Raw genomic sequence first — 15,350 nt, 5'->3', positions numbered from 1 at the left:
CTCTTGGCTCTAGCTTTCCCCAAAGGCACAAACACTTCCCACCTGTCCACCACAGAAATCACAATATTCCATCCTTCCTTTGTTCTGCAGTAGAGCATCAACCAGGCTTCATAAATAAATCCCCTTCACCTTTATAGGAGAGTTAGAGTGGAAGGAGATAACACAACAATAGAACTAGAGCAGCTACAGGTTATCAGAACCTGGCTTACATTGTCTCCGTGACCTAAACTCTTGCCTGCCTTGGGTGTATCTAAAAGTAGCCAGTGGATTTAGGGCACCAACATTAATGATTGCTGGTTCATATGAATAGAAAGGAGACATATTAGATCACCTATAGCCATCAGAACTAAGCCATAGAGTTAACAGCCAATATGGGCAATTCTGAAACAAATAAAAGGAAAAGGTTAGCTTGCTGGCATTTCCACACCCAGGGCAATAGGTTTTGGAGACATACTAGTCCAATGGTTCCTAAACTGTTCAGAATTACAACCCACTTTTTAAAACAACAAGGAGCTTATCAGAAGTCTTACATATGACCTCTGTTGTTGAACCATGCAAATGTGAAAAGATAAACACAGAATTTAAAAGCATCTTTATTCTTGCTTGGAGTTTCCCGGACCACCAAACATCCGCTCATGACCCACCAGTGGATCGCAACCCACAGTCTGGGAAACACTGCACTAGTCCATAATTTCTTATTTCTAAAATGCACATTTAGAGCCAACATCCTCTTTTCATTCCACATTTCTTGAATTTGGTGCCTGAATTGAGCAGATTCAATGACACCCAGCCTTCATAAAAAAACACCAAATCCAACATAATTTACTATTTCCCCAAAGCATGAATGTTATGTTATATTATGTGTTATAATATACATCATAGACCATAGCTTCTTGGTGCTGTAGATAAACCCAACACAACTAGTTGTGATAAAGATAAAAATTACCAGACCGAGAGAATGGAGTAAAACTTTGCAACTAACTAGTTAGTTACCAAAAACAGAATGTTTTACTTTCTTACAAAAGAGTTGATGATGGGGGCAGTTGCGTAGTTTGGAGGGGGAAATATTTCAGGCCTGAGCTGCTGTAACAGAGAAAGCTCTGTCACCTAAAGTTACAGTTTTAGTCTTCAGGACTTGCAAGAGTCAAAGGCATGGTGATCACAAGGAACATTATTGCTGATAGAGTAAATTTAACTGTCATAAAGTCTGAGGAATGTTATGCATTATCCCATGTCCAATAGCAAGTGCCTTTATATAAGGCATGCTTTCGAACAAGGAGCTAATGTTCTGGTATGATTCTTACTATTGGGGTAAGACTGCTGGTGTTGGGCGGCAGCACCACTGCGTGTGGGGGACTTAGTTAATCCTACACCGCCTGGAGACTGTCGGCCTAACTTTCGGGGCTAGCTAGAAGCACCTCACCTAAACCTAGAAAGTAAAGGTGATTTGTTGCAGACTGACGCATGACACTCTGACTCCTCAGGAAAGTTGTGATTATTAGGAAAATGAAATACAATACAATTATCATTGTGACCGTGAAACAGATAAAGGGTCCCAGCATCCTGGCAAATCAGTGTATCTAAAATCCCTATCTACACTTCTAGCATCTACACAAAATCAGAACAAAGCAGTGATAGCCCTTCTGTGCCCATACAGTCCCTGCAAGGAAGCCACAGCCCCATACCTGAATAATAAGCAAGGTTTGCCTGTGATCTGCTGGCAGTCCTCCCAAGTGGCTGGAGAGACGAGGCCAAGTTCAACAGAGCTGTGACGAAATGGTACAACGTAAGATGGGTGGCTGAAATGTACCCTCTAACTTTACTTTGCCAGTGTGGTGTTTTCATAACAAAACGTGTTGTGTTCTGCGAACTGGCCTAACGTGATAATGCGTCTTTTCTATGTAAGGTGGACTTCATATTTTTGGACAAGGTGATACTTGGTAGATAATCATATACTGCCTTCAGCAGAGCACAGAACGAAACAATTCCTGTGTGGAATAGCAGCTGATAAAAATAATAAAACATTACCACTAAAATGAAGCCATGCTATAATAATAAAAAGTAATAAATTAAATGAGCTAGGTACAAGGGCACAGGTCGCAGGCCCGAAGCTAAAATAAATGTGCCCAAGCAAAACGCTAAAATTAACCCACGACAACGTAAGGACTTCACAATAGGAGTGATATGATCACTTCTCCTTGTGCCACTAATGAGTCATGCAATCCCATTTTGAACCATCCATAATATTTTCATCAAGATATCCTGACTGCCAAGACAGAGAAGCCATCGTCTAGCCCCTACTGAATGGGCATATTCATTACAAAGAAATGATGTTCCATGGTGATAAAAGAAGGGATTTTTTTTAACAGCCTGATTTGCCATACGTAGGTGCAGGACACTTTAGGTACCTGGGCCCCCAAGGATAGATTTGCATCAATATAGATCCTGAGGTTGTGCACATTTGCGTGTGTTCTGCTTTCCCTCTTATCTCATAACCGAGCTTACGGAACCTCTCTGAAATGCACTTCTGAGTTTAAAGAAGACATTTACTGTTATTAATTCTCCACCACGAGGTTCCTGAGAGACAAAATTAGTAGATTGGAAGCACACGTTCAAAAGTAGTCGCAGCAATGAAAGCAAAATATATCAAAGTACTTCTCAGTTGCAATGTACACAGCAAATATAGGTGATTATATCATAGCATAACTTGAAAGCAAAGCATAAAAGTCCAAATTCATCACCGTAGGGCCTATAGCTCAGTTTCATCTTTCTGGGGTCTGCAAGTTGATGACTCCGGTCAACTGCGAGAAAGAGATTTTCTACCCAAACGGGAGACAGGCAATTGACGTCTAGCCCCTGTCTGAAGTCAAAGCAGATTCCATCTACCTCTCTGTAGCCCAGAGTCATCCTTAAAAGCAAACTCAGTGTGAGAGCCGAAGAACCTTGGAGAGAGGCCAATTCTCCTGAGCTCACTCGCTCTCAGACTGGATTGCGAGGTAAACACAAAATCTACGTGCTCTTATCAGCTAAGGTCTGGTGTGAAGAAAACAGCTTGGTCCATCTTGTAGAAAAACACAGCTTGGAAAAACACAGCTCATCTGCAATGTCTAACCCCATGTTAAAGCCAAAAGGCAGCTAACCTAAATAGCAAATATAATGTCTAATGTCATGTCAAAGCCAATAGGCAGCTAAACTGAATACAGAATGTAATGGCTAACTCCATGTTAAAGCCAATAGGCAGCTAAACTGATTACAGAATGTAATGGCTAATGCCATGTCAAAGCCAATAGGCAGCTAAACTGAACACAACATGTAATGTGCTACTGGTTAACATTGAGCAGCTAATATGCGCAGTGGTGAAACACAAAGTCATTGGTCAAACACAATTAATAGCATCACAGCGTGTTATTTTTATGCTAAGTATTTCTTTTTTTAGATATTATTTTTTTAAAATAATGTAACTTTTGTTTTAAATTTAAATAATGTGAATTACAATTAAATAATAATACAGTGTTGATCATTTGGGCCACAATATTTTGGTAGTCAATCGTTTTGCACTTTAAAGTATACATTTGTTGCTTTTGTTCTTGATATTTTTACAACAATATTTTTTTACCGCAATATTCCCATGTTCAATATTTTGTCATACAGCCTTTCTTTGACTAGGTTTGTTTCAGTATCCATCAGAGCCAGCATTAATGAAGTTACTTAATTTTTGTTCATCAAGTAGACTTTGTTATGGCTTTATTATCTGTTAGGACCATGCCCATTATTCTGGCTATTTCAGCTGACAAGCCTTAATTTTTTCCAAAGTGACAAGGCTGTCTGAGGACTCAACAGGTTTTTATCTCCAAAGTCGATTCCTGTTTTCAAATCACATTTTTGATTTCTCTTCCTGCTTTCTTTCAAAAGCCGTTCCATCAAGTAGATAAATATTGATGCAAAAAGAGAGACCTTGGGTTCTTCTTTGGACCAGAGAGTTTCTGTCCCATGGAAAGAACTTGACAACTTTATCCGTAATGTTAAAAATCAATTGCTAGCATTGGACAGCTTGATGGATTGAACAATGTGTCTGGGACTGGCGCATTACATTTGTATCTGTTTCCTTTGGTATGAGTGAGTGTTTGCTATACTATGGGGCAGGGCTACCGGCTAGTGCAAGGTCTTTTGTTAAGATTTGTAAGACTGCTAATTGAAGGACAGATTTCATGTCTTTAAATATTATCTAATCTGAATTCAGGGCATAAGCTCAGGTGGGCCATGCAGCTCTCACGAAACTGTGTGGTTAAAGATTTTACATATAGAATATAGAATCTTATATGGTGGTGGGGTGTGGATGAGTTTATGAAGCCTCAGTGAAAACTTCTTACAACAATTGGAACCATGATAGATCCCAAAAGGTTAAATTCTTCAAAGAAGTTTAGGCTTTCCATTGTTACTGAAGGGTACATCTGCCAGGAAAGAAATTGTCTGGAAGACAACAACACTGGTGAACTCCTTTCACGGGTGATAAGCATTTTTGTTATTTTTTTTGTACTGTGAAAAATAGAAGCAAATGCAATATATAGAAAGACTGATTTTGTGGAAATATTACTGCATCAATGTGCTTGTCGTTTCAAAAGGTGACGGGTAGGGCTGTGTGCATGAGGGGAGAAGCAGAGAGTGTGAAATGATAGAGTAGCTCAGGGGACAAACTTTGAGGAGTTTGTCACCTGGTAAAAGATTGATAGAGGGTCTGAAGTAGCAGAGGCAATGATGCTCCACAAATGCGAAAGAGATAAAGTAAGGTGTCCAGGACCAGCCGTAGTTGAGGAATGAGAGTGGGTAATGGCATAGGTAAGAAAGAGATAACGCATGTCATGTGGTGACTGACTTGACAAGTTGAAGGGTAATTGGAGTAACCGGGGAAAACATTTGCTAAAGAGTTAGATGTTTTGGATGAATGATTTATAGAGAAGAGGAACAATAAGGAATCGTATGACTTATGAGAAGACTAATTGGCATAAGGGATTGAAGGCAAGGAAAGGAAAGAAAAGACAGAAGGAATGGGAGTATGTAGGGGTGCAGTCCTCCAGTATTAGCAGTTCAGGGATGTGGAATTCCTATAGCCTGATGCCCGGGACATCTTGTTTGGGGTCAAGGGCAACAAGTTTTTATGTTTACTTTGTCCTTGGGACAAGTAGGCCCAACCCTCTGCAGCACAAACTCTTTGGCTGCCTGTTTACAGAGAGTGGAACTCTCTGCAGTTGAGGTAATGTGTTTCCAAAAGATAATGCTGTTCGAACTTGTATTTATGGTTCATTATTTGAAAGCCTTCATTATTAGGGTGAGTGCTGTAAATAAATGTTTTAAGGTCACACTTCACTACTGACGTTGGTTCCAGTACAAACAAAAAAAAACGTGTATACACATGTTTAAAGTTTAGCCTATGAGGCTAAGTATAATGCTCCCAGAATGCTCTCTGATTAGATGCAAATGAAGTGTCATTTAGTAAAATGTGTTGATGCATGCTTGTATTTCCCAAAAATATTTCTAATGGAAAATCAGTGTAACCATTTTCAACACGATTATGGGAAGCATGAAAATAAACAAACACTGACTGATCTGACATATTTTTATAAGTCTTTTAGTTTCATCAATGCGTTTCTTGTTTTGACATGGCTTTTGTAACACTTTATTGTTGTGGGAGCTACCAGGCCCTCAACATTGTAACAAACACTGGCAAAAACCCCCCAAAAAGTTTTAGAACTCTAAAAGCACACGGTGCCACCAGTGGCATAACAAAGGCCCCGCAGCCGCCCTCCAGGGGGCCCCTTCAGCACAGCACCTGCTCTGAGTGAGTCTGGAGAGGCGGCTCCTCCATGTTCTTTGCAAAGGGGCACCCTCCAGTTTTGTTACGTCACGGATTGCCACTGTAGTTCCTGACACTGAACAAAACTACTTTGTGTGCCAATATGCTCCTTGTGGAAGAGCAGAATGCGATCACTCACAGTAAAGCCAGCCGAAAGAGAGAGAAATAGAAGTTTAATAAAAACACAATGGTGGTCATTACGACCCTGGCGGATTACTTCCGCCAGGGCCGCGGGACGCGGTGGCACCGCCGACAGGCCGGCGGTGCCCCGCGGGGCATTCTGACCGCGGCGGCTTAGCCGCGGTCAGAGAAGGAAAACCGGCGGTCTCCCGCCGGTTTCCCGCTGCCCCCAAGGAATCCTCCAAGCTGCGCCGGCTTGGGGATTCCGACTCCCCCTCCCGCCATCCAGTTCCTGGCGGTTCTCCCGCCGGGAACCGGATGGCGGGAGGGGGAGTCGCGGGGCCCCCGTAAGAGTGCCCCAAAATGTATTTCACTGTCTGCCTTGCAGACAGTGAAATACGCGACGGGTGCAACAGCACCCGTCGCACCTTCCCACTCCGCCGGCTCTATTATGAGCCGGCATCCTCGTGGGAAGGGAGTTTTTCCCTGGGCTGGCGGGCGGTCTTTTGGAGACCGCCCGCCAGCCCAGGGAAAAACTCATAATACCCTCCGCGGTCTTCTGACCGCGGAAAGGTATTATGGAGGGCGGAATTCTGGCGGGCGGCCTCCGCCGCCCGCCGGAATCGTAATCAGGCCCAATGTCTTTGTTAACACCAGACCTAATTAGGGACCAAGACCCACATGTAGGTAGCTTTTTGCATGTCGCAAACAGCGACTTTCGCTGTTTGCGACGTGCAAAAAGCACATTGCGATGCACAAACCCAGTTTTGCGATTCAGTAACCTGGTTACCGAATCGCAAAACAGGTTTGCGAGTCGCAATTAGGAAGGGGTGTTCCCTTCCTAATTGCGACTCACAGGGCAATGTAGGATTGTTTTGTGACCGCGAACGCGGGCGCAAACCAATCGCAGTTTGCACCCATTTCAAATGGGTGCTAACACTTTAGCAAAAGGGAAGGGGTCCCCATGGGACCTCTTCCCTATTGTGAATGTCACTATAACCATTTTTTCAGAGCAGGCAGTGGTCCTCTGGACCACTGCCTGCTCTGAAAAAATGAAACGAAAATGAAAACGTTTCATTTTTCGTTTTTGTAATGCATCTCGTTTTCCTTTAAGGAAAACGGGCTGCATTACAAAAAAAAAAAAATGCTTTATTGAAAAGCAGTCACAGGCATGGTGGTGTGCTGTCTCCAGCAGGCCACCATCCCTGTGAGGGCCGCCATTCGCAAGGGGGTCGCAAATTGCGACCCACCTAATGATTATTCATGAGGTGGGCATTTCCAAAGCCCTTGCGAATCACAGATGGTGTCAGGGACACCATCCTACATTCGGATTTGCGACTCGCAAATTGCGGGTCGCAAATCTGAACCTAACTACATGTGGCCCCAAATTCTTAAAAAAAGTCACAAAAGTGCACCCATGGTATATGTCGTACCCCTATAAAATATTTGTGAACTGTATTTTAGCATGGGTAAATACGATGTGTAGATTTGCTCATGTGAAAATCTATTGAGCATTTGCAAGTTCATTTTCCCTCCAGTCACTTTCTTCCCAACCCTGGAAGAAGTTCTAATTCTGCCATTTTCAGGAGTAAATGTCCAACCTTTCTTATTATGGGAAAATATTAGAATAGAGAAGCTGGTGAAAATCTTTAAAACATGCAGGTTAGTAGGTTTGCAGACTCAAAGGCATTCCAGCCCTGGAACTATTGCTTACTGCTTCCTCCAGCCCCAGTATGCAGATCTGCAGAAAGGTGGCAAAATAAGGAAAGTGCTACAGTAGGGATTGAAACTGCAAGTATTCAAGCACTACTATGTTAGTAGCCCTGGCATAATCAGAGAGGCTATTATCAGAGCTCTTACATAGTGAGATTGCTGCCATAATTTGTCGCCACACTACATGGCACCAAAGGGACAAGTAGATCTTTTTACAGGACAAGTAGATTTGAGAAGCAACCTGTCCCCTGGACAAGTAGATATTTTAATAAATTCCACATCCCTGCAGTTCCAAAGATTCAAATCTTGACTTTCTCAGACTTTGAGCAGTAAATGATAAGAATCCTGCAGTACAGAATTAGGGTTCCGTTTATCCCCATAAAAAATCCAACCCAGAACTTAATCTGTTTTGTCAACATGAGCACTGCTTCTTCTCAATGTGTTTCAGGTTCTGTGCCTAATCCATGGCATTGACTACTTGGCCTTTGTGCTGATGGCATTGAAAGCAATTACTCTGGTTAATCAAAATTTTGATACTTAGCAAAGCCGTGTAATTGCCCTCTGTTTGCCAGTATTCTCTTCCTCGTGTGCTTACAGAGCTGGATAGTACTATCTCAAATTCAAGATGCTCCCTTCTTCTGCATTGCTATGTATCTTCTAAAACCCTCTTCTCTTCTAGGTCAACCCCAAAGGAGGAATGTTTACTGTGGGCTTCGAGGATGGAGTTGTGCGTCTCTTGGAAGTGTACAACCCCAAGGGGCTCACAATCGTCGCAGGCCGCACCAATACAGGAGAAGCGGAGATGCGTCTGAAGCAGGCTTTCAAGCCCCATGTTGCCCCAGTGACTGCCCTGGCATATGATCGGAATGGAGAGCTGCTTGCAACAGGAGTACTGCATTTATTATTGTTTCCTTGAAGTTTACTGAGCTAGTCTTGGACCAAGTTAATATTTTATCTGTTAATAAGCAATGCTGAGGTGCCTTTGGGAACCATTTGGTCTCCCCAAATAATTGTTTATCAAAATGGCATCATAGCTACATCAAAGACCAGGGTGATGTCAGTCGACCTCTGCTTGGATATAGAAGACTGGGACAGCATTGTGGCATCACAGCTGTATGTGTATATAGTTGGTTAATGCAAGGCTTTACTTAATTATATTAAAACAGAGGAAGAGACGTTTGGGGAAGTGACGAATGATGGAATATCTAAATGTATTTTAAACATATATTTAAAGGGGATCAAGAGCTCTGTAAGACGTAGTAGCAAACAGGGTGTTTTGTTTTTCATAATTCATAATGGACTTTGGGCCTGATTACAACTTTGGAGGAAGGTGTTAATCCGTCCCAAATGTGACGGATATACCACCAGGTGTATTATGAGTCCATTATATCCTATGGAACTCGTAATACGGCTGGTGGTATATCTTGGGACGGATTAACACCTCCTCCAAAGTTGTAATCAGGCCCTTGATGAAAGCAGGGATTGGCAGGAGCCAGGAAGTTAGGCATTTTCTTTGTAGTTTTTGCCCCGTGAGTTCTTTTTGTCATCAGATCCCAAACGATTTTCCTCATAGCGGTGAAGTTTCCATTGTAGGGCTCCAGGTTATATCACAGGTATTTTGAATGTTGCCCTAATGTCTATAATGTCCCAAGTCGTAAAACATCCCTATTGTTTATGTATGCCTAAGATTTCACTTCCAAAGGGATGTTCCCCTAAGTCTGCAGATTTGTGGGTGAAAGGATCTCTTGATCACGTTTCTGTGAATCCATCAACTTTGACTTAAACTAACATCAGAGGTGTAATGGCAATCTTGTACATTGTAATCTATAATCTAGCATGTGTGTTCCATAACCTGTGATTGCATGCAAGTACTGGACCTGAAAAACCCTAATTACATTCAAGGGCTTAGGAGCTCTACCCATAATTTAACATTTGCCTTTGGCTGTAATGGAATTGGAAAACCTACTGCCTCTCATATAAAAATCAGTAAACATTTGGGGTCAGACCACTGCTGGTCCTTGGGTGTATTGAAGATTTAACTCCTCTCTTTATGTAACTTTCTGCAAACAAAGCACTATCATTTGAACATCTAGCATTATTTGAACATTTAGTTTATTGTTTGTTATTTACTTATTATATACTATTCAGCTCATATCACCACCAAAGTCTTAACTAATTGACCTCAGCAGAGTCAAGTGCTCAAAAACTGTAATTTGGGTATCGAAAGGATAACCCCAGACAGTGCCAGAAACCTCAAAAAAGTTCTTACACACTGCATGGCATTTTAGGAAACACTATACTTTTCTACATATTTAGCCACTCACTGAACAAATCATACATTTTCATACAAATCTTTGTTTAATTTTCAGAGTGAAGACAAAACAGTCTTCTTCTTTGCCACAGGAGACAAATATGAGCCAATTGGCTTCATCCGCGTTCCAGGACCTGTGAGGCAGCTCCAGTGGTCACCGACTTCTCATGTGAGTATTAGATGCTTCTGCCATAATTCAAGTATTCTTCCAACGATTTGTGCAAGAGATTCTCCAATACTGATAGGTTAATGCATGGTTACTGCAGATGAACTTCTGTAGGGGGACCTCTGGCTATGTGCAAGGGGGCTATACTCCTTTAGTTACATGGTACCAAAGAAAACAATTGTCTCACTCTCACTTGTCTTCATTTTACCTTTAGTGCCCGCCCATTGCTTACCATTGGTTGCCTTTAATGTCACTCTGATTGCTTGAATCTTATTTGATAGCTTGCTTTTCCATTCTCTTTGTCTATCCCCTGAAGCAAAGTCTCTTTACCGTTCTTTTGATTGGATGGCGTGTATCCTCCACTGCTCACATGTAGGGAGCTACTGTTTCTTTTTTGTTTTTCAGCAGTCCATGAGAGTGCATGTGTTTTCTAGCTCTCTCCCTTGTGTGCTGCTTCCCTTTTGCAAAAACCTGTCATCCCCACATTTGCTCCACGTTGCCCTCACCTTTTATTGTGCTGTCTCTCTCATTTGCTCTCCCCCACTCTCTGTGTTGCTCTCAACCTCTCAACCTCTTGTGCTTCTGTCTATTTCGCCTGCTTCTCTAGACTCTCTCCCACTCTTTATGTTGCTCTCACCCACGTGAGCTGCTTTACCCCTTCTTCCCCCACTGGGCTTTATTTGAGTTTATCTGCCCGTCTCCCTTTGCTCCTCAACCCCTCACAGGCATTTCTATTTTATTTGGTGCATTTGTTTCTGGAGGGACCAACAGATTTCAAGTGCTATGACACTCTGCTGCGTTAAAAATTCCTTAAAGCACTTACGCAATCTTAGGTACATCTGCCATGTTGGATCATTCAATAATAAATGCCACCCATGCCATTTTCTAAGTGCGCACGTGCGTGGTGACACATTCATATGCCTATGGAGTGACCTGACTGGCTACAGCACCCATGTTATCACACTTTTTTTCTATAAGTTTTTTGCTGACTTTGTGCAGCATTGGTACAAAACATTTAACTTTTTACCGATGCTGTTAGCATTATCAAGGCCAGCATACCTAACAAGCTGAATAATATTGACTTTGCCCTTACTTGTTCAACTTTCATTTGTCTATTTCTGAATTATAAGTTTTGATTGCTGTATGAGGGGTACGGTGTTACAGGAGTTTTAATCTGCATTCATTTATTGATACCTGATCAGAATATGGGCACATCAGTGTAAAATCGAAGTAGGTGCTTTAATTTACTTGCACCAGAACCCCTTTTGGCTAATCAATGTTTGCATTAAACCAATAGCATGCTTCAGTTTCAGGGGCAATTGGTTCCAATAGCAGTTTCAGGGACATTGCAAGTCCACGTTGAAGGCTCCTTAGAGCTGATTAGATGGCAGTGCTACCAAGAGCAAGGCAGTGCCCAGTGTTGATTGATACATCTCTGAACGCACAGAGGTAGTATTGAAGGGGCAGTGAACATAGGGTTCAGGTGAGCACTTGACGACTTGCTCTTTGACTGACATTTACATGGCAAGAGGAAAAGCTAAATAGTCAATGTTGTCGTCTGTTTACTTTGACTTAGTCCCTGCTCATGAGGTTTCTCCCTTTGTTGCCTCCATCTAGCAGGATAGCAACTACTCCTAATGTGTGTTTGACTTGCCCTTCCTTAGGAGGACAGCACGTTGCTGGTGCTCTGTGGGAATGGATATGCCGTCCAAGTGGCCGCTCCAAGTGTTGAGGCGCAAGTTCCAGTATCAACCTATGAGATCCAGGATCTGCAACTACGGCACTTCAGATTCCGCAGCGTTAAATCCAAGATCCAGGTACGTAAGTAGGATCTACGCTGCCGGGATGTCCATCGTAGGTCCAGGAGAGCCAGATTTGTACCAGACGTTCAGGATTGCCACATCACATACCTACATGTACAGTCAAGCTTAACTGAACTAATTCAGCATGCATCTGTCCTTCCTGCCACTGCTGATCAGGAGGGTGATGGGGAAGATGATTGAAATACAAGTGCTGCAAGTGTCATGTTTTCCAGTGCAGAGACCTCTTTATCATTTAAGTTTGTAAACATATGTTAATGAACATGTAACAAGTGATTGATTGCTATCTCGTCAAATGCATGTTTCTGGCATGTACTTTTATTCTGTAATTGTATAATGAGCAAGATCAATCAACAACACATTCCGAGACAATTTAGTAACTCTTTAGCTTAGAACTTATTTTAGCCATGTCATAAATCTTATGCCTGTTTCCCTTGATAATTCTCTTATTTTAATCACTTGCTTTTGAGCTCCTTTCTTTTAGTTGTAGGTTCTGAAACACGTACACGGCACATTTCATTCTAGCTATAGTTTCCATTTTAGTTAGCCCATCCAGCTTGTTTGCCTAGGTAGGCCTTGGCTCCATCTTGACTAGTGGAGGTCGTCTTCTTCTCTCTCTCAAACAACGGCAGTCTCCATCCTTCCCGATTTATGCAGAACCATTTTCATGACTGCTATTAGATACAAATGACCTTATCTTTCTAAGAACTGCGAAAGCGTCTAGCCCTTCGATCAATGGCACAGATGCAACGAACGAAGCAACATTTGTCTGGGTCAAATGTATATTTTCCACCATGGCAAGGTTGATTAAAAATGCATCTCAGCATGTAACCAAGATAGTGTAGTCTGAATTGACGTCCTCTTTCCTGATATGCCCATAAAGAAACATCTGGGACGCACATAATGTACGTCAGACATTCCTCAATTTATGGCTGAAATTTCAATCTCGGATAAGATTCAATTTATAAGGACAGTTACTTGACCACTTGGTTAGGAGAGAAGCTTCTCTAGATGAGCATGGCTCCAGATTCCATCCCGACCGAAAGAGCATCAACCAAGACTCCCCAAAGCTCTGCAAAGCATTCCATTCTGCCTTCACAAACTGGTGCTAAGATTGTGTTCTCTCGTATACACAATCTTCTAGCTCTTGGCCGTACTTCTAATAGCTGACAAGCTATTCCAAACAGACAAAAGATCCTGTTGTCCAGGAATGCGCATCACCTCTGAAACTCAGGCTTAATATTTATTCATCTACTAGAACTAGCATAGCGCTTAGAGATAGCACAGTAAGAGTATAAGGGCTGTAAATTGTGATGTTAAATTTTTTCCCTGTTTTCACTGTTATTGAAAAGCTTAGCTGCTTGTTATTATCTTCTGAGATGTTACCAATATTACTTGCACTAGATCCCAGTAGTTTCAAATAACTATTTTAAAATTATTATGTTGAATACATATTCCGTTTCTAGTGATCTTGAGTGTGTAGATCGTTAATGAGTGATTGTTTGCAATACCACTGCTCTCTGTAAGTGACCCACCGTTGTTATATTGGGTGGGGTTCTGCGGGGTTACAATAACCTGTCTTTCACATTCACTGCTGGTTCATTGGACTAAGTTCACTTGTGTCACGTGTGGGTGTCAAAACAAACCTTGTAGAGCTGAGCCAGTGACTTGTAGGAGGGTTGCCTGGTTTGTAGTGGGTACCTATGGTACTTACACCTAATAACAGGTCCATTTATCCCTTATTAGTGAAGTTTAGGCAGTGTTCTAGCAGCTTAGGCTGTCTAGAGGTAACTGTAGCAGAGCAGCTTAGGCTGAACTTGGAGACATGCAAAGCTCCTGCAATACCACTATAGTTACACAGTACTTATACACAATAAAATACAATACTCAGAGTTACCAAAACTACAGGTACTTTATTTTAGTGACACAAGGCCAAAAATATCTTGGAGACAATACTCCTTCTGGAAGTAAGTATTATACACAATATATACACTAGAGAACCAAAATCAGGTAAGTAAATAGTCATAGAATAGTGCAAACAGTAGAAAATACAATAGAATGCAATAGGCTTAGGGGCAACACAAACCATATACTAAGAAAGTGGAATGCGAATCATGAATTCCCCCATAGGCAAGTGTAGTGTGTAGAGGGGTGCTGGGAGTGTAAGAAAACAACAAAGGTAAATAAAATACCCCCCCTCCCCCGAGCCAGGAAAGTAGGAGTAAAGTACTGAAAGTTTCCTCAGGACACACTACAAGTCGTGATAAGAGATATTGCTAGAGCCAAGCAAGACCTCAATCAACAAATGGTAGATTCCTGGACCTGAAGACCTGTGAAGAGAGGAGACCAAGTCCAGATGTCACAGAAGATTCCAGGAAGGACAGGTGCCCCTGCCAACCTAGAAGATGGTGCAAAAGAGGATTCTCCGGTTGGAAGAAGTCTGTAGAAGAGTACCAGAGAAGATGGCTGCTGGTTCCTGCATGATGCAGGAAATGTCCCACGTCAAGATGTTGGCTTCAGGCTCTTTGCGTCTCTGGATTCGTCCAACAAGCCTTGGTTCAAGCAAGGTTGCGGATTGCGTCAAAATGGCGCTGCCTGCACCCAGGAGGGACCTGGGGGGGGCCTCAACTCCTTCTGAAGAGGCAGAGGGTGCTCCCAACAGGGAAGGCAAGCTCTTACCTCCGCCAAAGTTGGACAGCTGGACCTTAGGACAGTCTAGGTCATGTTGGTCCACCACCTGTGTTCCAAGGAGCATGCTCGTCATCAGGAGAGGCGTCCCAGAGAACTGGTAGTCGTCGCAGAAGGTGCCTGCAGGAGCAGGGAAGTGATTCTGTCACTCCACAGGAGATTCCTTCAGTTCTTCTGGTGCAGGGTGAAGACAGGGAGTTTTCAGAGCGTGCACACCTTGGAAACTGTTGCAGTTGCCGACTGGAGATGAAGTTGCAGGTCACAGGAATCATCCTGTATACTTTGTTGGAGTTACAGCGGTTCATGGAGCAGTGTGCGATTGAACCGACTGTAAGAAGCTGAAGCAGAGGATGCAGAGGATTCCTGGAGGAGTATTGCAAGCTGAACCTGAAGAGACACCCACAGGAGAGACCCTAAATATCCCTGAGAGGAGGATTGGCTACCTACCCAGGTATGCACCTATCAGGAAGGGTCTCTGACGTCACCTGCTGGCACTGGCTACTCAGAGATCTCCAGGGTGTCCCCACACCTTTGAAAACAAGATGGCTAACACCAGGGACACACTGGAGGAGCTCTGGGCACCACCCCTGGGGTGGTGATGGACAGGGGAGTGGTCACTCACCTTTTCTTTGTCCAGTTTCCCGCCAGAGCAGGGACTGGGGGTCCCTGAACCGGTGTAGA

The 15,350-nt window shown here is 42.8% G+C and overlaps 1 protein-coding gene across 4 annotated transcripts in view; it reads left to right on the top strand.

Annotated features, from left to right (window-relative positions):
• The window catches only part of CFAP44 (cilia and flagella associated protein 44), a 382,521-nt gene that overhangs the window by 219,388 nt on the left and 147,783 nt on the right, over nucleotides 1–15,350 (top strand). For all 4 annotated transcript variants that reach the window (XM_069202788.1, XM_069202786.1, XM_069202785.1 and 1 more), the window contains 3 exons: nucleotides 8,364–8,573; nucleotides 10,054–10,164; nucleotides 11,826–11,978. In XM_069202788.1, the coding sequence (XP_069058889.1) occupies nucleotides 8,364–8,573; nucleotides 10,054–10,164; nucleotides 11,826–11,978 (474 nt within the window). The remainder of the gene's footprint in view (nucleotides 1–8,363; nucleotides 8,574–10,053; nucleotides 10,165–11,825; nucleotides 11,979–15,350) is intronic.

This window comes from Pleurodeles waltl, chromosome 8 (genome assembly GCF_031143425.1).
Source record: "Pleurodeles waltl isolate 20211129_DDA chromosome 8, aPleWal1.hap1.20221129, whole genome shotgun sequence".
Taxonomy (NCBI): domain Eukaryota; kingdom Metazoa; phylum Chordata; class Amphibia; order Caudata; family Salamandridae; genus Pleurodeles; species Pleurodeles waltl.
Note: the sequence above shows the minus strand (reverse complement) of the source record. Positions and strands in the feature narration are given on the sequence as shown.